The 22,366-nt window shown below is 39.2% G+C and overlaps 1 protein-coding gene across 2 annotated transcripts in view; it reads left to right on the top strand.

The window, feature by feature from the left end:
• The window catches only part of cacna1g (calcium channel, voltage-dependent, T type, alpha 1G subunit), a 315,144-nt gene that overhangs the window by 237,941 nt on the left and 54,837 nt on the right, over positions 1 to 22,366 (top strand). For both annotated transcript variants that reach the window (XM_073026745.1, XM_073026746.1), the window contains 7 exons: positions 1,061 to 1,212; positions 4,918 to 5,027; positions 6,085 to 6,218; positions 7,780 to 7,850; positions 15,387 to 15,465; positions 17,579 to 17,700; positions 20,872 to 21,213. In XM_073026745.1, coding sequence (XP_072882846.1) covers positions 1,061 to 1,212; positions 4,918 to 5,027; positions 6,085 to 6,218; positions 7,780 to 7,850; positions 15,387 to 15,465; positions 17,579 to 17,700; positions 20,872 to 21,213 — 1,010 coding nt within the window. The remainder of the gene's footprint in view (positions 1 to 1,060; positions 1,213 to 4,917; positions 5,028 to 6,084; positions 6,219 to 7,779; positions 7,851 to 15,386; positions 15,466 to 17,578; positions 17,701 to 20,871; positions 21,214 to 22,366) is intronic.

Genomic DNA, 22,366 nt, shown 5'->3' on the forward strand with positions numbered 1-22,366 from the left:
ACAAGCAATGTTACTGAAAAAATGTAAGGAATTAATTTATGTATATGTTCAAAACTAAAAGCAGTAAAAACAATAAGGTAACTTACATTCAGTTACGTAGTGGAATTGCAGGTGAAGTTGTAGAAAAAGAGAAGACTAAATGATGACGTTGCATTTTGCATTATTGTTTCTGCACATTTTGCCTGTGATTGTACTGAGCAGTCCAACATAAAATGTAGCTAACTTAATTGTAGCGCTGCTGCTTAAATTATTAAGAACTTCACAAAATTAATGGGTAGTAGTTGGGTCTCTTTGGAGACTAATTTTATCTGCATGTTACTCATGATTGTTACTTAAGACATTCAGTGTCAAAAGAACAATCCTACCAACCTTAATACTTCAGTCAGCATGGGAATGGAGCTAATTAATTAAAGTGTGTAGAAAGTTGACAAGAAGCTTTATTTGTTAAAATGTGTATTTTGTACCAGAAACAGAAAAATATCAAAGCAAAGCTTCCAGCCCAATATTAATAGTGCTGGATTCACTAACAATGTTCTTTACTCTGTTTCAAGCTTTGGTCACACCAGAATTTGTCACTGGCATCATTCTCTAATGAATGTAATTTAAAAAGAATGCACAGAATATTCAAGTGGCGTGAGTGTTGATAGTATGACCTAGAAGTTCCTGAGTAAGTCTGAGGAAGGCTGTGGGTTGGCTAAAAAACGGTTTGATATAATAGATCATAAATTTATGAATAGATCCTCGCCTTTGAAATGTAAAGTGGGGAAGCTAGGGAATTAGGCAAATTATAACAATTAACAACCACATGGCGCTAAGCTCCGTAGAACTCATCACATAATGATTAATAGGCATTAATGGATTTATGTAATGCCAAGCTAGAGTTCTACAGATCTGAATTTCCAATAAACAGGTGCTATTTCTGATTTTGCAGGTTGCTTTTGACACTGAATAACCAATTCTCTGGCATTATGTTAACTCAATTATGCATGGCAAAATAACAGCATAAGAAAATGTCACTTTGACCTAAATATACTTTCTTTAATATCTTGCCTCCATTTAGAAGCACAGTGTAAACCTTATTACTCTGACTATTCTCCTGCTCGTCTTTTCATCCACAAAATGTGCACAAGTCATTACTTGGATTTGTTCATCACTGTTGTGATTGGGCTGAATGTTATCACCATGGCAATGGAACATTATCAGCAACCAAAGGTAAGAGCTGATTTATTTATCAAATCAGAAATATATCACAGTTCTGAGGCTGATCACATCCAACCACTTAACACCAACTTCTTCCAAAGTAGGAATTGGCAGCAGAGTGAAGTGTCTGAAGACTCATGGATGGTTACATGTTTAAAGACATCTGTGATGATCCATCCAAATCTGCCAAATAGGTTTATGGAATGCAACAATACAATAGAATAGGACTGTGCCAGTGCTAAGATAACTTCTAGCAAGCTGACCACTGACATAATGGTAGCATGCTAGCACAGTAGTTAGCATAGCCCTATTACCACACCAGCAACAAGGGTTCAATTCCACCACTGCCTTTAAGGAGTTTGTACATTCTTCCCATGAATGTGTGGGTTCCCTCTGGGTGCTCCAGTTTCCTCCCACATCCCAAAGGTATATGGGTTAGAAAATGAACTAGTCACGTGGATGTAATTGGACAGTACAAACTCATAGGTCCAGAAGAGCCTGTTACCATGCTGTATCTCTGAATAAAATAAAATAGCTAAATATATTAGTATGTATAGCCAATATGAGACTTTAACCTCCACAGAAACATGATGAAAAGTTGAAAGCTCATTAATAGAGAGCCAAAGAAGAGGAGTGCTGTTTTTTTTTTTTGTTGGAACATCTACACTGGCATCTATCTTGTTAACTGGTTAACATAAATTCAGTTCCTAGCCATTGACATGGGAATCTACACACTTTCTAAATAAATATTCTTTAGTAATCTCCTGAAGAAGTAAGACTATGAAGGAGTACCACCTAACAGAAAGAGCACTATGAAAACACCATGAGTCTTGAAGAAGAGTCTCAGACTGAAATGCTGACTTCCTATTCCTCTCCATAGACGCTGCGTGACCTGCTGAGTTACTCCAGCATTTTGTGTGTGATGCTCTGGATTTTCGGCATCTGCACTTTCCTGTGGTAATGATTGGCTCTTTTTCCACTTCCCCACCAACATGATATGGACTCCTTGAACACTAGCTCCTGTTTTCTGAATTAATGTTTTTCACCCAATGCAGTATTCCAGAATGGAAGAAAATTCCCCTGGTGATTGACAAAGTCAATTGCAATGTCTTGTAACATCTCATTTGTTGTAACTCCAGCATTCCTCCATGTTATTTACAAGATGGTGAAAGAAAGGTTATAGAAGAGGAAGCAAAATGGATGAAAATATATTTATAGTTGAAGAGTTGACACCACTGGGCACAATAACAAAATAAAAAATCTTTCTCCACTTTGGAAAACAAGGGAATTATTTGTGGTATTAGTGTATGGATGGATGCTGAACCAGTTCCTAAAGCATTCCTCACTAGATGTTTTAGTGGAGATGTCAACCTACATATTTTACCCTACTGAAGAAGAGAGAGAAATATGTTAACTCTTTGTCCACTAATCCCAAGGCTCAGACATGTGGATTGTGCTTATTTGTATTCAGGTGAATCTTATTTGCTGTGATACCACTCATGATGTTGCATTGCAATTAAAGCAATGGAGATCCATCAAAAAGACTATCTGGAAAAAAGAGTGATAAAAGAGTGAGAGGTGAACTCAGTAAGAGGTACACAATTCTGAATGTGCTACAAAGATCTCCCCTGCCAAGAGAGTCAAGAACCAGCAGACATAGTCTCAGGATAAAGGATGAGCCACTTCAGAGAAAGTTCTGAACTCTGAACTCCGAAGCTTGCAAGTCTTTGCATTTGCTACACCATAGGGTATTGGATGCTGAGTCACTGGATATGTTAAATGATGAGGTAGATTTTTTGTGCAATGGGAAATAAAGAGCTCTAGAGGTTAAGCTGAAAAGGGAACAAAGAGCAGAATTATATAGAATGGTTAACATTCTTGGGAGTCACATGTCTCACTCCTACTCCTGTTTATTTTACTTATTTATTTCTTGAGCTACTGCGAGAAATAGGCCCTTCGAACCGTGCCACCAGCAAACCCCTGATTTTAATCCTAGCCTAATCACATGACAATTTACAATGATCAATTAACCCACCAACCGTTAAGTCTTTGGACTGTGGGAGGGAACTGCAGCACCCAGAAGAAACACACACAGACACGGGGAGAACGTACAAAGTCCTTACAAACGGTGGTGGGAATTGAACCCAGATCACCCATACTGTTAAGTTTGGTGCTAACCACTATGCTACCGTGAATATTTAATAGTCCCACATCATTTGAATCAATTCTGCCTTTCTTTTCTTGCCACTGAAATTGATTACCTCAAACTTCTGTCCACTATACTGCAGCTGCCATTTTCTTCCTCTCATTAAACCTGTTTCTATCCATTTGCAGACACTCTGTGTCCTCCTCACAACTTACCCACCTGTATCTTCACTAATGCTGATATATTATACTCAGTCCTTTTGTCTAAGTCATTGATGTTAGCTGTTAACAGCTAAGATCACTGTAGAGATCCCCAGGGCAACCCACTAGTCGCTGTTTACTGATCTGAAAATAACCCATTTATTCCCACCATTGTCTTCCCAGTTAACAAATTCTCTACCTACGGTATGTTAATATATCACCTTCAGATATGCAAGCAATGATTTCTTGTGGGGTAACTTAACATCTTCAGGAAATCCAAATACGATATATTCATTGCTTACTTTCTATTCACCCAGCTAGTTACAATCTTATAAAATAATTAATATATTTGTCAAATACAATTGCCCTTTCGTAAAATCTCATTGCCCCTGCTTAATCTTGTCATGATTTTCTAAGTGTCTTTAATTGTTCTTAACATTTTCTTGATGTTAAACTAATTGCTCTTTCTCGCCTTCTTTCTCAAACTGCAATCTAGATTTAGGGTTTTCCAATCTGCTGGGGCCTTTCCAAGATTTAACATATTTTGGATGTCTACAACTAATTTATCCACATCCCTGTAGCCTTTGTTTTACTAAGACTCAGGATAACAAGTCCAGGTGATTTGCCCGGCTTTAGTCCATTCAGTTTAACATGTAGCACTATGGAACATCGTGATTATTAATGTATATCGCATTAATGAGTATAATATATTGATTACATCACTTAATTTGTGCATTCCTGAACGGGAAATTCAAGGATGAAACAAATTTATTACAAAAAAACAAATTTCGTAAGGAAATGCAAGTACTCCCCAGGTTATAGCAGAGTTCTGTTCCTAAGAACAGTCACAACCCAAACAGTTCAGAAGGCAGAAATGGCTGTGAACCAATTTTCCACATGACAGAAAATCTCTGTAATTCCACAGGAGCCGCAAATCCATTCCACTGGTTTCCCAAATGTTCGTTCGTTGGGTACTTGTAAATTGGGGAAGAGCAAGGAATCCCCAGGTTATCCATAATTTTGGAGCTGGAGGAGGAAATAGGTCCATAACCAGAATCCATGAATTTAAAGTCTTTGAAAACAAGCTAAAGCCATCTGGAGGAATTTATTTTTTGGTCAGAGTGAGTTGTTGTAAAAGGATGTTGGAAACAGATTCAATAATAATTTTCAGAAGAGAAAAAGATAAATATCTTCCCTTCAAATATTTACTAAGAGCAGGGATCTCTCTCAAAGAGTCAGAGGCACAAGTCAAATGATTGTTTTTGTACTATATGATTCTATAATTTTGTATCATATATATATATATTCCCAAGGACAAATCTGTAATAGTTCTGATATAATATCTTTCTTTTAATCTTTGCAATTTCTTAGATCCTTGACGAGGCGCTTAAGATCTGTAACTACATTTTCACGATTATCTTTGTCCTGGAATCTGTATTCAAACTAGTGGCCTTTGGTTTCCGCCGTTTCTTCAAGGATAGGTAAACATTGCAATACTGCGTAATGATACTGTATCCATGATTTTGTTTGGCTTTATTAGCGTGGAGAAGACGCAAGTTCAACTGGTAGTCCTTCTTATCTTTAACCCTCCTTGTTTAAGGTCAAAAATCAACGTCAAATTCAAGTTTATTCTCATAAGCACAAGTGCACATATGCACGGGTGCAATGAGAAACTATTTTGCAGTTACATCACAAGTACAGAGCATCATATAAGCAGCATTCACAAGAAAAACATGGAGTTTCTAGCAAAAACAAATTTTCATATTTGGCAAACAGGGTACTTTAATCCTATGAGGAGTAATTTCTGCTTTAATATACTGTGACTAGATATAGCACATGATGCAGAAAGATTTAAAGCACTGACTAAGACTAGAATCTAATGGAAAGGTATTGGTTTTAGCTATCTTTAGTGTAAATTTTACTTATTTTATTCTCCTTAATTCAGCTTCTTTCCCTCATTAATTATTGTTTGTGTTTATTTAGTCCCAATTGTTATTCAGCACCTTGAAAAATTAGAATCATGAAAGGCAGACAAAACATATGGAATAGCAAATTTCACAATGTAATATATACATTGAAGCAAATACTCTGTACCAGTGTACAAGAAAATGTAAAGAATGTTGTATGGTTAATAATCTATGCATCTTTTGTTAAATGAGGTTAATATGGGTAAGTATCTTGATATTTGCCATAAACATTTAAGGGTAAAGTGCTTGTTTCTGTGCCCTATAAATCTATAATTCCTTGACTCTTACTTGCAAAAAATACTGGCTTTGCCAGTGACATCTGCATCCTGTAAAAAAAAAAAGATTTTTAAAAATCACTAGGCATACAAAACCATAATGCATCAGCAAACTCGGAAATAAAAGCAAAGAGCTGTAACATATGGACTTACTGATTAAAAAGGTTGAATGAAGGCAGTATGTCAATATGATCATTTATTTAACTGTATTTCTCTGCATTTAGAGCATACAGTATGTAACTTTGATTCTGATGTTGTGTTTTACATTTAATTCCCCTTTTGTGATTTAACTCCAGATGGAACCAGCTGGACTTAGCTATTGTATTGTTATCTATTATGGGAATCACCCTCGAAGAGATTGAGGTGAATGCCTCCTTGCCAATAAATCCCACTATTATTCGAATCATGAGAGTTCTCCGGATTGCTAGAGGTCAGTAAAACATTATTCATTAAGGTGTTTTTAAAATTCCTGTTGAAGAGTGGATTCATGTACCTTTGTAGAGTTACTCTCAAGTAACTCCTTAAAATTAAGTATGTGTTTTAAGTATTGGGTGAGATGAGCACCAGAGTGGGAAATGGGGAAAGTTTTTCTTAACAGTGAGTTGCAATCAGGAATGCAATGCCTCTAAGTTTGATTGAATTAGATTCAGTAATATCTTCTGTAAAAGAATTAGATTTTTTTTTAATGAAAAGGATGGCACGATAGCGTAGTGGTTAGCACAACGCTTTACTGTACCGTGACCCAAGTTCAATTCTCACTGTTTGTACATTTTCCCTGTGACTACGTGAATTTCCTTCAGGCACTCTGGTTTCTTCCCACAGTCCAAAGGGTATACCAGTTGATAGAGCAAACACGAGGAAATCTGCAGATGCTGGAAATTCAAACAACAACACACACGAAATGCTGGTGGAACACAGCAGGCCAGGCGCATCTATAACTGTCGACATTTCAGGCCGAGACCCTTCGTCAGGTCTCCTTATAGATGCTGCCTGGCCTGCTGTGTTCCACAGCATTTTGTGTGTGTTGCTGACCAGTTGATAGGTTAATTGGGCATTGTAAATTGTTCTGTGATTAAATCAGGGGATTACTGGGTAGCAGAAGTGCCCATTCTGTGCTCTATCTCAATAAATAAATAAATTTAGTGGAACAACATAGAAAAGAGCAAGGAGAACCTCAAAGAGGCAAGCCAGACACAGTGGCCAATTGTAGTACTTAATTCCAGGGTTTGAATTTCCTGGTGACAGCAAAAGGAATGGAAACCTGCCAGATCATTTGGTCCAAATCAAAACTTCTCCCTTCTCCTCCCATGCCTTAGCCCCATCTCTCGCCAATCACCTACGCTGATTTTTGAGACCTTGTCTAGAATTTGAGCTTTCTCCCCTAAAGAGTAAATTAATCTTGGCAGGTGAGTGGATGAAGAGTAAATTCAGCAGCATGTCTTTGCCTAGGTGGTACTAGAGGTCTGGAACTCTTTCCCAAAGGCCACAGATAGATAGAAATTAAAGGAGATTTTAAGACTAAAATGGACTATTTTTTGCTGAGTAGTGCTGCTAAGGATTTGTGTAAATAAAATTAAGTTAAAGATAATCTTAGATCTAATTAATTAGCAGATTAGTCCCAAAATGCCAAATGGTATTTTGTTCAAATGGCGTATAATTTCAATGGCTGTTCTAAAGTGCAGCTATAGGCTTAACACGCCTGTTTATAATTCTGAGCTGCATGAACACCCAGCAAAGATCAGATGATGTTTGATCTCTTTATAAGGCCAACTTCCAGTGAGACTGAATAGCAACTATTTAGTCTTGAAGTATCAAAAGGTAGAACAATATCATTAACCTTAAAAAGTGAAATTGGCACTTTCAAACAAAACTTATTAATCAACTTATTAAAACAGAACATTCTTAGACATTCTAAGGTCAAGTGGTCAGAAAACATATGAAATGTTTTGGCTTTACTGGCATTTACAATCTTTGCTTATGTCCTCAAAAAGTCCTCAAGCTCCTGAAGATGGCAGTGGGAATGCGAGCCTTGCTAAACACAGTAATCCAGGCTCTACCACAGGTGAGCACCTTTGCTGAAATTTTACACAAATAGCATGGAACTTCTTAGGGAATCTTACATGCTAAGTTGGAACTATTTATAGTCTTGAAATCTAGTATGTTTACAACAGGGGATACTGTCCTGTTTTGTGGTCTTTTTGCCACAAGAAAATGACAGTTCCACAGTGGTTTACAATGCTATCTAACATCCCTGTCTACTCCATCATTACACTTGGCTGCACCAGAATGATCTGTATGAAAGGTATGTAAGACAAGCTTTTCATTGCACCTCAGCACATGTGACAATAATAAATCCATTCCAATTCCAATTCCATCCCTCCCTGTCACCACACTGCAATCTGGAACATGCTGAAGTCAGTCCTTTAGTCCAAAGTGTTTCAATGTCAGTAGAAATAATCTAAAAGATCTTAAATAATGTTTTGCCTGTTACGATAAGTCAGTTGGACCACAAACAAGGACAAAAAAAATCTCACTTCAGCACTATGGTCATCAACATTGAATGTCAACTTGGAAAGTTAAAGTGGGGCATGAGAGCTGTCATTGCAGGAGATTTCAACCAAGCCACCTTGAAGAAGTCTCTGAACAACTACCACCAACATATCACCAGTGGAACCAGAGGACCCAATACACTTGACAACAGTTATACCACCATCAACAACACTTACTGTGTTATCCCACGACCACACATTGGAAAGTCTAATCACCTGGCTGTACTTCTACTTGCAGCTTATCGGCAGAGATTTAAAGACCGCAGCATCATTGGTGAGGACCAAGAAGGTATGGTCAAGGGAGGTGGAGGAACACTTACAGGACTGCTGAGTTGGTGGACTAGAGAACATTCAGGGATTCATCTTCAAGTCTGAATGAATATGGCACATTTGTCACTGACTTTATCAAGAACTGTGTGGAGGAGTGTATGCCTTCATGAATGTAACAGACATACTCAAACCAAAAGCCATTGATGAATCAGGAGATTCATAGTCTGCCAAAGGCTAGAACTGTGGCATTAAAGAGCTGTGATCCAAAAACATTCAAGAAATCCAGGTACAACCTACTGAAGGCTACTTTAAGTGTGAAAAAATCTATTCCGTTTGAAGTTAGACACGGAATCAGATGCAGGCTATTACTTCCTACAAAGTGAAAGTATTACTTCCTACACACCATGAATGGTTGTGTTGTTTCACTCCCAGATGAGCATCATCATCTTTTATGCACACTTAGAAAAGAAGAATAAAAGTATAGCTGTGTGAATCCCTGCATCGTCCGTCAATGCTGTGATCTGTCTTGGAGCCCAACCTGAGATTGACTTTCATGAGGGTGAACCCTTACAAGGCATTAGGCTCCAATGGTGTGTGTGGTAGAGCTCTGAAAACCCATGTCAGCTGATTGGCAGGAGTATTCAAGGACATCTTAAATCTTAAATCTCTCTCTGCTCCAGTTGGAGGTTCCTACCTGCTTCAAAAGGGCAACAGTATTGCTAGTGCCTAAGAAGAGCAGGGTGAGCTTCCTCAATGACTATTGCCCAGTGGCACTCAGATCTACTGTGATGAAGTGCTTTGAGAGGTTGGTCATGGCCAGAATCAACTCCTGCTTAAGTATGGGCCTGGACTCACTGCAGTCATAGGAAGTCATTCCTGCCTGTGACCATCAAACTTTCCAATTCCTCCCTCGGAGTGTCACACACCCTGAGCCAATAGGCTGGTCCTGGACTTATTTCCACTTGGAATAATTTACTTATAATTATTTAATTATTTATGGTTTTATATTACTATATTTCTACACTATTCTTGGTTGGTGCGACTGTAACGAAACCCAGTGTCCCTCGGGATCTGTAAAGTATGTCTGTCTCTCTGTCTGTCTGAATATCACCACATTGGGTCTCCAGCATACGCAATCTCACTGGCTCTCCAGTTGGCCTTAGCAACCTTAACCTGGACAATAGTAATACCTATGTCAGGTTGCTGTTTATTGATTAAAGCTCAGCATTCAACACAATTATACCCTCAGTTCTAATTAACAAGCTCCAAAACTAGGGCCTCTGTACCTCCCTCTGCAGCTAATCCTTGATGTCCTCACCAACAGATCACAGTCTGTGCAGATTGGAAATAACATCTCCTCCTCCTCACTGACAATCAACACTGGCACACCTCAAGGATGTATGCTTAGCCCACTGATGTATTCTCTCTGCACACACGGTTGTGTGGGTAGGCACAGCTCAAACAGCATCTATAAGTTTGCCAATGACACAACTATTATTGGCAGTATTTCAGATAGTGATGAGGAGGTTTACTGGAGTGAGATGGATCAGCTGGTTGAGTGGTGTTGCAACAACAACCTTGTACTCTATGTCAGTAAGACCAAGGAATTGATTGTGGACCAGGAAGGGGAAGGCGAGGGAGCACACACCAATCCTCATTGAGGGATCAACAGTGAGAGCAGTTTCAAGTTCCTGGGTATCAACATCTCTGAGGATATACAGTATCCTGGGCCCAACATATTGCTGCAATTACAAAGAAGACACAATACTGTCTATACTTCATTGTGAGTTTGAGGAGACTTGGTATATCACCAAAGACACTCACAAATGGAGAACATTCTAACTGGTTTCATCACCATCTGGTATGAATGGGCCAGTTTTAGATTAGAAAAAGATGCAGAAAGTTGTAAACTCCGCTGTTTGCATCATAGGCAATAGTCTTCCAGGCATCCAGGACACCTTCAAAAGGCAAAATCTCAAAAAGGTAGCGTCCATCATTAAGGACCCCTATCGCCAGGACATGCCCTCTTCTCATTGCTACTGTCAAGCAGGAGGTACAGGAGTCTGAAGACACACACTCAACATTTCAGGGGCAGATTCTTCCCCTCTGCCATCGGATTTCCGAATGGATGATGAACCCAAGAACTCGGTATTTTTTCATCTCTTTTTTGCACTACTTACTTAGTTTATTTTAATATATATAATTCTTTTTGTAATTTATAGTTATTACATATTGCAATGTACTGTTGCTGCACAGCAAATTTCATGATGTATGCCAGTGATATTAAACCTGTTTCTGAAGTGATTTTTTTTCAGTGCAAACATCTCATGCAAGTGTACATTTTAGATGCTCTAGGCTGATACATCACCTCGGCACTCTGGGCCACCATTAATGTTTAACATCAAGCAAGTTAAAGCTGTAACCTTCAAAGTGGACACTCCAAAGTCACCACTAATGTTCACCAGATCAGAGAGGGACATTGCCTCGATCCATGATTTGAGTTGTTTCAGTTGCAAAGGAAAAGGAGATTAGAGAGGCTTCAAAGGAAACGTGTAAACCTGCAGTGTTCTCAATCTGCAAACTGCTGAGCAGAGACTGAACCCACCTCATCATCATCCTTTTGCAAATAAATTTGTCTTTTCAACTCCTATCACACATACTGTTATTTTCCAGCGCTACAACAGTGACTGCCTCCAATCCCACCTTAGCTTCTTGGATGATAAATCTCATCGTCATTGTCACCTCCAGACCCAGTGGACTGATATTTGCAATTACGTAGGAGGGTCCAGCAATAAGGACCCTTATGTAGGAGAATGCTGACTGCATTTGAGGTTGAGTGAGGGACTACTGATGGATGGTGATCCTGGAAAATGCCAAGATCATGAAAATCCTGCTTATTTCTAGAATATATTGGTTGACCAGCCATTCTCGGTGAGAAAACCAGCCATGGAGTAGTCCCATCAACAGAAGATCAAGGCACGGTGAGCCTTTGGCACATCGACAAGGAGTAGGGTTAGGAATTCATCATGCAGGTTTTAAGTGTCCTCAGGACATGGTGCAACTGTGAGTACATAAAGGTGAAAAATACAATATTAAAAATTGGAAACTAGTGGCTGATCAGCAAATCAATCAAATCAGAACTTGTGTTCAGAGTGCAGGGTGCCATTAATCGGGTACTTTACACTCCTTACAGTGCATTTCTATTCACAAACTGATGTCCAATGCAAGCTAAAGGATCTCGTCTCCAGTAGTATGTGAAGTACTGAGCTGGGCAAACAAAATCCTTGCAACACCTAACCAGAACTTTTTCAATCATTTGTGATAGTTAATAAAAGATAGGTTTTTGCTTCCAAATGCATGTTTCTTGTCCCCACGAGTATCTGCTCCTTTGCCACTGTACGAGAATGTGTGCTTCAGGTTCACATGAAAAATTCCATCTCTCTTCCATTCAAAGACAGAAACATTTGTAAACCATTCTCTGACGTATGCCAGTTACTCCTAGGAGACTTGTCATCGACTTGTTAAGACATTCGAAATCTGTCTGGATTGTTGTAACAGTGAATCTTAATCCTCTTGGCTCAGAAGAGAATTTTTATGGTGCCATTACTCAACCAGCCATCTTAAGTGTTAGTGAGCATGAGATTGTTATATCCATACAGATGACAAGTACACTGAATGATAGCTTGAGATCTGACATGATTTTACTAAAAGCCTTTAAAAGTCAAAGGAATGATAAACCTTTAATTCAGTCTGACCTTTGGGTCAAAGCTCATGCCCTGACAGTGAAACTTAGAACTTTTTAAAAGAAATACTTTTTATTCTTTCCTGAATCTCATTGCTAGTATTGAATTGATAGCCGGAGAGAAATTCAGCCATACAGTGTTTTTCGGATACTATGACTGAAAGTGGACATGGCCCACTCCCAAGAGACTTTACTATACATAAAATCTGACTTGTCAATTGCAATTGCAATCCTTTTTGCGTGGAGGGTGTATTTTCCACCACGGGCGTGCTCACGGTGCTGTTACTCCCTGTGCAATATTTCTTTAGAAATTATTCAGAGATTCTGAAACACCACTGTCACTCTAGCTCTAACCAAGTTTTAAAAGCTCTACTCTGAGTTGTAAGCCCTTGCCAAAAAAATGTGAAACCCTGTTGGGTAGGTTCATGGGATCTTCTTTATTTATCTCCTCACAACTGCCTCATGGATTACTGCCTAAATCAAACCCCTTCCTCAAAATCACCAATGTCCCCAACTCACAATCTCTTCCTCATTACTTGGTAGCAGGGTAATTCGTCATTGCCCCTGACTTACTGATAATGGAGCCAGACTTTATCCTTCAATTAGTGATTGCAGCCATCTGCCCCTTTGCCCCAGCCTTTCTTCCAATCACTAGCCCTGCCAGTCATCCCTGCCCTCAGCCTCAAAACTGCTTGTAGTGTTCATGCACCATTCAGAAACACTACCTCATGATTCTTCAGGACTGCAATGTATAAGCCTATGAATTCTGGGATCCTAAGCGAGGTGCCCACCGGCTTTCTGCTCTAGATGTGCAACAGTCAAAACTCTGCTTTTAGGTTATATTTATGACTGTCCAGCTCTAATGCCGTATTCAAGTTTGCTGATAACACCACTGTCATAGGTTGAATTGTAAGTGGTGATGAATCAGCATATAGGAGGGAGATTGAAAATCTGGCTGAGTGGTGCCATAACAACAACCTCTTACTCAGTGTCAGCAAGACCAAGGAGTTGAATATAGACTTCAGGAGAAGGAAACCAGAGGTCCATGAGCCAGTCTCATCAGAGGATCAGAAGTGGAGAGCGTCAGCAACTTTAAATTCCTCAGTGTTATTATTTTGGAAGACCTATCTGGGGCTCAGCAATTAAGTGCAATTATAAAGAAAGCATAGCAGCACTATTACTTCCTTAGGAGTTTGCAGAGATTCAGCATGACATCTAAAACTTCATCAAACTTCTATAGATGTGTAGTGGAGAGTACATTGACTGGTTGCATCATGGCCTGATATGTAAACACCAATGTCCTTGAACAGAAAATCCTACAAAAGTAATGGATACAGCCCAGTCTGCCATGGGTAAAGCCTTCCCAACTATTGAGCAGATATACATGAAATGCCATTGCAGGAAAGCAGCATCCATCATTAGGGACCCCCACCACCTAAGACCTCTCACTGCTGCCTTCATGAAAAAGGTACAGGAACCGCAGGATTCGCACCACCAGGTACAAGAACAGTTACTACCCCTCAATCAAAGGGTATAACTTCACTCAACTTCACTTGCTCCTACAACTAATGGACTCACTTTCAAGGACTTTTCATCTCATTTTCCAATATTTATTGCTTATTTATTCGTTATTACTATTTATTCTTTTTGTATTTGCAGTTTGTTGAACACTCTAGTTGGGTGGTCTTTCACTAATTCTTTTATAGTTATTATTCTAGAGATTTGTTGAGTATGCCCTCAAGAAAATGAATCTCAGGGTTGTTTATGGTGACATATATATACTTTGAATTTTTTCTGAGGCTGAATGTAAGAGGTTGGTGACCACTGACTGTCTCAGCTGAATTTGTGTTGTGTCCTAGGATGGGATCAGGCGGAGAGTGGCACTAGTAGGAACTGTATTTAGGATTCAAATCAGCAGCACATCTTGGATGTGAGATGTCTTTTCCCTGTGATCTCCTGGCATGGAAACTTCCTTAAGATTACAAGGTGGATCATGCTCAAATTTCCACAGTGACACAACATAACCCAGAAATGGCCATGATTTCCTTCCAGTCTGAAAATTTGGAGAAGTCTACAATGTTTAATTGAATTTCTAGGATTAGACTTTTGAAATATAAGTAATAGTTTTTTTATTTTTATCAACTTCTTCATTTCTTTTCGTCTGCAATGTTCTGATCGAAGGCTTTGTCCATTCTCTGTATTGTGTTTAAGAAAGAATGGAAAAAAATCATGTATTGATATAATATCTCACATCACTAGGACTTTCCAAGGTACTTCACAGTCCCTGTAGTACATTGGTATTATAAACACTCCTCTAATGAAGGGAACAGAGCACAGCAAGCTTCCAGAATGACAATAGATGGTGACCAAGTAATCTATTTGATTGAGAATGATAAATGGATGATTATTGACCAGATCAACAGGGGAAAACTTCCTTGCTCTTCTTTCAATAGTGCTTTGTGATCTTTTAAATCCACCAGAAAGTAGAGACAGGAATCTCAAAACTTTGATCATTTTTCTGTCTCTGATCCAAGTGATTTCTATTTCTGTGATGTTCTATTGTCTGCTATCTGCTTTTTAACACTTTCATTTATTTGACACTTACTTAAAAACATTTCCTCCTGTAATGAGTATGAGCCAAGAAGTTACCATTTGGGATATTAGCCTATGAATAATTAACTATTAATATTTAATCTTAGTTTATTAAAGTCTCCTTTAAAAGTAAAGTGCATGTGAAATTAACATCTTAAACATTTGTATGTTGATATTCCAATCAATAATTTCTATTCCACTATCCCACCTTGAATCTACAATTTTCAGCATGTATCCCCATTATAATTAATTAATTTTGGGTGGTAATGGGTTAGAAACTTCCAGAAAATATTCCAATATCATTTTATCAAAAAAAAAGTTTTAGAATGGTTCAAGATTAGTATTCATTAGACAAAAGATGTTAAGTTAATTAAATCATCTTTTGTGCAAGTCTTAAACATTCAGCCATGGAGAAATACTTCATGATCTTTCTCTTTTCTTACAGGTTGGAAATCTTGGTCTCTTGTTCATGCTGCTGTTTTTCATATTTGCAGCTCTTGGAGTTGAACTTTTTGGGGACCTAGGTGAGATAATGCATACTGAAGTATATTTATCTTGAGCAAATATTTCATTGTTTGATAGCCATCCCTAGTTCCTACAATTGTTTTCATTTTAATTGCCCTTTGACAATGTGACATCATAAGAATGGATAGTTGCCCAAATATGACAATTCATTTTTATCAGTTAGCCAACAACAGATAACACAGCAATTCCCCAGTGGTGGTGATGTTTGGAATGTTCCTCCCTGCATGTTACCATTCCCCATAAAAAGCTGCAAATTACTCACACTCTGTATCTCAATCTGTTATTTTTCTAATGCATAATATGGACAGAGATTAGTCATCACAAACTCTGCAGAATATTAATTTTTGTTCTTTGAACAGGTGAGGTTTCCAATAGCTGCAAACAACAGAAGACTCTAACACCCATTAGCCTTCATGTGTAGCTAATTATATGTAGGCCCATATTGTAGTAGGTCTCCAATTAACAAATCTATAGCGATGAAACAAGATAAGCCATTTCTTAGACATCTACTAATTTTACACTTACTCCAGTGCTTCATTGAGCACCTTTGCACCATCCACCACAAGCGGGACTTCCTGATGGCCAAACATTTTAATTCCCATTCCCATTCTGGTGTGTCAGTCATAGCCTTCTCTTGTGCCAAGATGAAGCTACCTTCAGGGTGGAGGAGCAACATTTTATATTCCATCTGAATACCCTCCAACCTGCTGGCATGAAAATTGATTTCTTCTTCTGGTAAACAAATTTCACTCCATCCCACCGCTCCTTCCTTATTTCCCACTCTGACCTTTGGGTTCCCTTCTCTTTCGCTTTATCCTATGGTCTCCTCTGCTATCAGATTCCTTCTTCTCCAGCCCTTGACCTTTCCCACCCACCTATCGCCTTCCAGCTATCCCCCTTCCCCTACTCCCACCTTTTATTCTGGCACCTTCCCCCTTCATTCTCAGTCCTGAGACGGGTCTCAGCCCAAAACGTTGACTGTTTATTCCATAGATGCTGCCAGACCTCCCAAGTTCCTCCAGCATTTTATGGGTGTGTTGTTAACTCCAGTGATCCTTAGTTGCGATATGGATGCAATAACAGATAGCACTTGGATGAATTGCTCATGAGGGTACATATAAAGTTTGATGATAATAATATGTGACATAATTCATTCTTGAATAACATGGTAGTAAAAGCTTTCTTAACAAAGAATATTTGTTATCCACACTTTTAGACTTAATTATCTCAAGCATAGTTTAAGGGTTAACTAATTGAAAGCTGAAGATGATTGAAGGACGAGTGCCCTGGTAGAGCTGATGCCTTTGATCCTTGCTTTGGATGCTGTCTGTGTGGAATTCATCCATTCTCCCTGCAACTGTGCAGGTTTTCTCCAGATATTCTAGTTTGCTCCCGCATCCCATTAATATCCAGGTTGAGGAGGGTTGATGGGAATGTGAGGGAGATATAATGGGTTAGAGGAACTCAGCAGGCCAAGCAGCATCTACAGAAAAGAGTAAACAGTCGATGATTCAGGCCAAAACATTCAATCAGGTTTACTGTTGTCGATTGTCGACTGTTTTCTCTTTTCTTTAGATGCTGCCTGGCCTCCTGAGTTCCTCCAGCACTGTGTGTATTTTGCTTTGGATTTCCAGCATCTGTAGACTTTCTTATGTTTATAATGGGTTAGAGTAGGATTACTGTAAAAATGCATGTTTAGTGGTTGCTATGGGTTTGGTGGGCCAAAGGACCTGCATTGGTGCTGCGGTAACACAGTGAAGGACGCTATTGCAGCTCGGGGCGTTGGGTACAGAGTTCAATTCCAGTGTTCTCTCAAAGAAAGTTTTCACATTCTTCCCACGAGGGCATGGATTTTCTTCGGGTGCTCCGGTTTCCTCCCACAGTGCAAAGATTTACCAGTTAGTAGGTTCATTGGTCATTGTAAATTGTCCTGTTATTAGACAGAAGGGCCTGTTCTACGCTGTATCTCTAAATAAATAAACAAAGAGGGAGTCCTGAACTTCTACACAGGACGTATGTAAAAGCTCTATCAGAAAATCCAGAAATTCCCCTATTCTCTGAGAAATGTTTTTCATATAAATGTATTGATAATTATTGATGTCCTAATTTTAGAATGTGATGTCTATCATCCCTGTGAGGGCTTGGGACGACATGCCACTTTCAGAAACTTTGGGATGGCTTTCCTCACCTTGTTCCGTGTATCAACTGGAGACAACTGGAATGGAATAATGAAGGTAAGGTTTTTCCTCCTTTAGTAACATTCCTGTTGCCTTTGGAAATGGTCATCCCACATGTTTCCAAACTAAACTTCAAGAGTCCAACTCAACTATCAAAGCTTCAAATAAGCAGCTGATTTCTTATTTAGAAAATCTACCAAGAAAAGAAAAATAATAATGAACTGACACTTTCAAAGTCACCAGGATCTCAACTGCTATGGAAGAAATGTGGCAAATATTCAGGGGATATTTGTGTGGAGTTCTGTATAGGTACGTTCCAATGAGACAGGGAAGTTATGGTAGGGTACAGGAACCGTGGTGTACAAAGGCTGTAATAAATCTAGTCAAGAAGAAAAGAAAAGCTTACAAAAGGTTCAGAGAGCTAGGTAATGTTAGAGATCCAGAAGATTGTAAGGCTAATAGGAGGGAGCTTAAGAAGGAAATTAGGAGAGCCAGAAGGGGCCATGAGAAGCCTTGCAGGCAGGATTAAGGAAAACCCCAAGGCATTCTACAAGTATGTGAAGAGCAAGAGGATAAAACGTGAAAGAATAGGACCTATCAAGTGTGACAGTGGGAAAGTGTATATGGAACCGGAGGAAATAACAGAGGTACTTAATGAATACTTTACTTCAGTATTCACTATAGAAAAGGATCTTGGTGATTGTAGCAATGACTTGCAGCAGACTGAAAAGATTGAGCATGTAGATATTAAGAAAGAGGATGTGCTGGAGCTTTTTGAAAGCATCAAGTTGGATAAGTCACCGGGACTGAATGAAATGTACCCCAGGCTACTGTGGGGGGCAAGGGAGGAGATTGCTGAGCCTCTAGTGATGATCTTTGCATCATCAATGGGGACAGGAGAGGTTCCGGAGGATTGGAGGGTTGCGGATGTTGTTCCTTTATTCAAGAAAGGGAGTAGAGATAGCCCAGGAAATTATAGACCAGTGAATCTTGCCTCAGTTGTTGGTAAGTTGATGGAGAAGATCCTGAGAGGCAGGATTTATGAACATTTGGAGACATATAACATGATTAGGAGAAGTCAGCATGGCTTTGTCAAGGGCAGGTCGTGCCTTATGAGCCTGATTGAATTTTTTGAGGATGTGACTAAACACATTGATGAAGGAAGAGCAGTAGATGTAGTGTATATGGATTTCATCAAGGCATTTGATAAGGTACCCCATCCAAAGCTTATTGAGAAAGTAAGGAGGCATGGGATCCAAGGGGACATTACTTTGTGGATCCAGAACTGGCTTGCCCACAGAAGGCAAAGAGTGGTTGTAGACGTGTCATATTCTGCTTGGATGTCGGTGACCAGTGGTGTGCCTCAGGGATCTGTTCTGGGACCCCTACTCTTTATGATTTTTTTATAAATGACCTAGATGAGGAAATGGAGGGTTGGGTTAGTAAATTTGCTGATGACACAAGGGTTGGGTGTGTTGTGGATAGTGTGGAGGGCTATCAGAGGTTACAGCGGGACATTGATAGGTTGTAAAACTGGGCTGAGAAGTGGCAGATGGTGTTCAACCCAGATAAGAGTGAAGTGGTTCATTTTGGTAGGTCAAATATGATGGCAGAATATAGTATTAATGGTAAGACTGTTGGCAGTGTGGAGGATCAGAGGGATCTTGGGGTCCGAGTCCATAGGACACTTAAAGCAGCTACGCAGTTTGACCCTTTGGTTAAGAAGGCATACGGTGTATTGGCCTTCATCAATCGTGGAATTGAATTTAGGAGCCGAGAGGTAATGTTGTAGGACCCAGGTCAGACCCCACTTGGAGTACTATGCTCAGTTCTGGTCGCCTCACCACAGAAAGGATCTGGAAGCCATAGAATGGGTGCAGAGGAGACTTACAAGGATGTTCCCTGGATTGGGGAGCATGCCTTATGAGAATAGGTTGAGTGAATTCGGCCTTTTCTCCTTGGAGCGATGGAGGCTGAGAGGTGACCTGATAGAGGTGTATAAGATGATGAGAGGCAATGTTCATGTGGATAGTCAGAGGCTTGTTCCCAGGACTGAAGTGGTTGCCACAAGAGGACATAGGTTTAAGGTGCTGGGGAGTAGGTACAGAGGAGATGTCAGGGGTATGTTTTTTACTCAGAGAGCGGTGAGTGCATGGAATGGGCTGCCGGCAACGGTGGTGGAGGCGGATATGATAGGGTCTTTCAAGAGACTTTTAGATAGGTACATGGAGCTTAGTAAAATAGAGGGCTATGGGTAAGCCTAGTAATTTCTAAGGTAGGGATATGTTCGGTACAACTTTGTGGGCTGTATTGTGCTGTAGGTTTTCTATGTTTCTATGTTACTAGTACTGAACTGCTTCTCAAGTGAAGTCATGGTTATATTTCAAGCAAAGCTAGCAGATGATTTGTATATATCAAGGTCTCAAAAATGTTTGCTGGGGCAGACATCCACATCATCTATTTTGAATATGTTGGGGTCACTCAGATGAGGTAGAATCTTCAAAGAAGAACAAAGTTAACATTTCATGTCATTGTCATTGTTTCAAAGAAGAATGATTGTTAAGTCCCTGCCTTCAACTTCCTTCCCATCTACTTAATTGGTGTTCGTTTCTTAATTATTTAACAATTACTTGTCAAGCACCTGCCTTAACGTTTGATAATATCTGATGGTTTCGACTCAGGGTACCACGGCATACTTTCTATGGTCTATGTATCCTGTGCTCTCTTTCAAAAATTTGAAGAATTCGGTAATATTACCAACCAGTCTTCTCTCATTAAATTTGGAATGTGCATAAAACTATTAACAAAGGGAAGAAATTCATTTTACCACCAGTAGTCTTTGTACCAATATCCAATCAATCTTTTCATCATTTTAATGTCCTTTATTAATCTCTCAAGCCGTATCTTCTCCTCTGGAAATAATGCCAATATATTGTTATAAATACTATTTTGGTGGAATTCTTCCTCTGGTTTCCCAATGCGTTCATTTTAAACTGGAGCACTAAATAACTTTCACTTTGCAAGATTTTTAAAATTCAATATTAAACTGGAAGTAGATGTTTTAATTGAGAAACATGTGTTACAGCAGGGTACAGTTTGTTCGGAGGGCAAGAAGTGCATTAAAATTAATCTAAGCTTGGTGCAGTTATTCGTTTGTCCTTGTGATTCTGTACTCATTCTGGAATTGGCTTACTTCTTTAACAACTGCTTCTTTTACCCCACTGGCAGGATACTTTACGAGACTGTAACCAAGAAGGCACATGTTACAACACAGTGGTATCCCCAATCTACTTTGTCTCATTCGTACTGACAGCTCAATTTGTACTGGTGAACGTGGTCATCGCAGTACTGATGAAACACTTGGAGGAGAGCAATAAAGAGGCGAAGGAGGAAGCAGAACTTGAGGCAGAGCTGGAACTGGAATTAAAAATGTTAAATACCAATCAAGGGAATATGGACATTATGACTTGGGGAGGCAGTGAAGGGCGTGATGCTGGTGACAGCCCAGGAAGCCCATCTGAGTCTCTTCAAATCAAGATGGATTCACCATTTTCTTTAGAACCACCACTGGTAAGAACTACCGATCATCTATAGAGTTCAAACTGAAAATACATCATACCATATTTTATTTCTAAACTGAAAAGTAGACTTCGCATTTCTAAAATATCTTTTGTGGTCTCAAGTGATCTCAGAATGCTTCACAATTAGCAAACTAATTTTGTTACATAACCACTGTTGTGCAGCAGGTAAGTTGACCACAGCAACCTCCCACAAATAGCAATGTAATGAGTAGATTTTCATTTTCTTTGATGGTGATAAATATCAACCACACATATTATAGCCTAATGCAAGAAAAGGAATGGGTACCAAGCATAGAAAAACACTTGATCAATAGACGACTCCTTTTAATTTACTCCATATGCTGTGGGAGCTGTTTATATAAGGAATAGTGTAGTCGTAGACAATATCTCAAAGTGCCTTTGTGTTACATTAGAGAGAACTCAATCCATTGGGTTTTTACAGTGAGTAAGTTCTCTCTTTAGTCTCTGTCATTGTGCTGTCTATTTCGGAGGATTATTTCCTATTACTGATATCCTACGAATGTTCTATTTTAAGCAGGCAAATTTCTGGAGGAAACAGGAAGAAAGACCATTTTTATGTCTGCAGCACTTTCTTAGAAAGAGCTCTAAAAGCATTGAAGAGCTTGTGAAAAGCAATCATTGTTTCTTTCTACATAGCCAGTTACCATAAATGACAACTGTTTTAGGTAATTATTTAGGAATAAAAGATGACCTAAAGAATTCCTGTGACGTCTTTCAATGGTACCATGAAACCCTAATCTACCTGAGAGAATAGATTTGGCTTTAGTTTAAGATTTTACTAAAAAGCCAGCACCTTCTGTGCACCCTCCCACATCACTACCCCCTGATCATTCTCTGAAACCTCTGAATCTTTTGAAGTCTTTGAGTCGCAACTTATACCTCTTGAATGCTGTAATAATGTACCGGGTATGTGCATGAACTTGCTTCTGAAATTCAGCTTCATTGACTTCAGTGGAGCTACATCTAAGAAACATAGTTCATATGAACACAACAGATGTCAAGTTAGAGAGATAGAGCAAAAGGGAGAAAGGTAAGATCAAGATGTACAAAAAAGCTGGATGAACTCAGCAGGTCGGGCAGCATCCGTTGAAAGAAGCAATCAACGTTTCGGGTTGAGACCC

This window comes from Hemitrygon akajei, chromosome 22 (assembly GCF_048418815.1).
Source record: "Hemitrygon akajei chromosome 22, sHemAka1.3, whole genome shotgun sequence".
NCBI classification, from domain to species: domain Eukaryota; kingdom Metazoa; phylum Chordata; class Chondrichthyes; order Myliobatiformes; family Dasyatidae; genus Hemitrygon; species Hemitrygon akajei.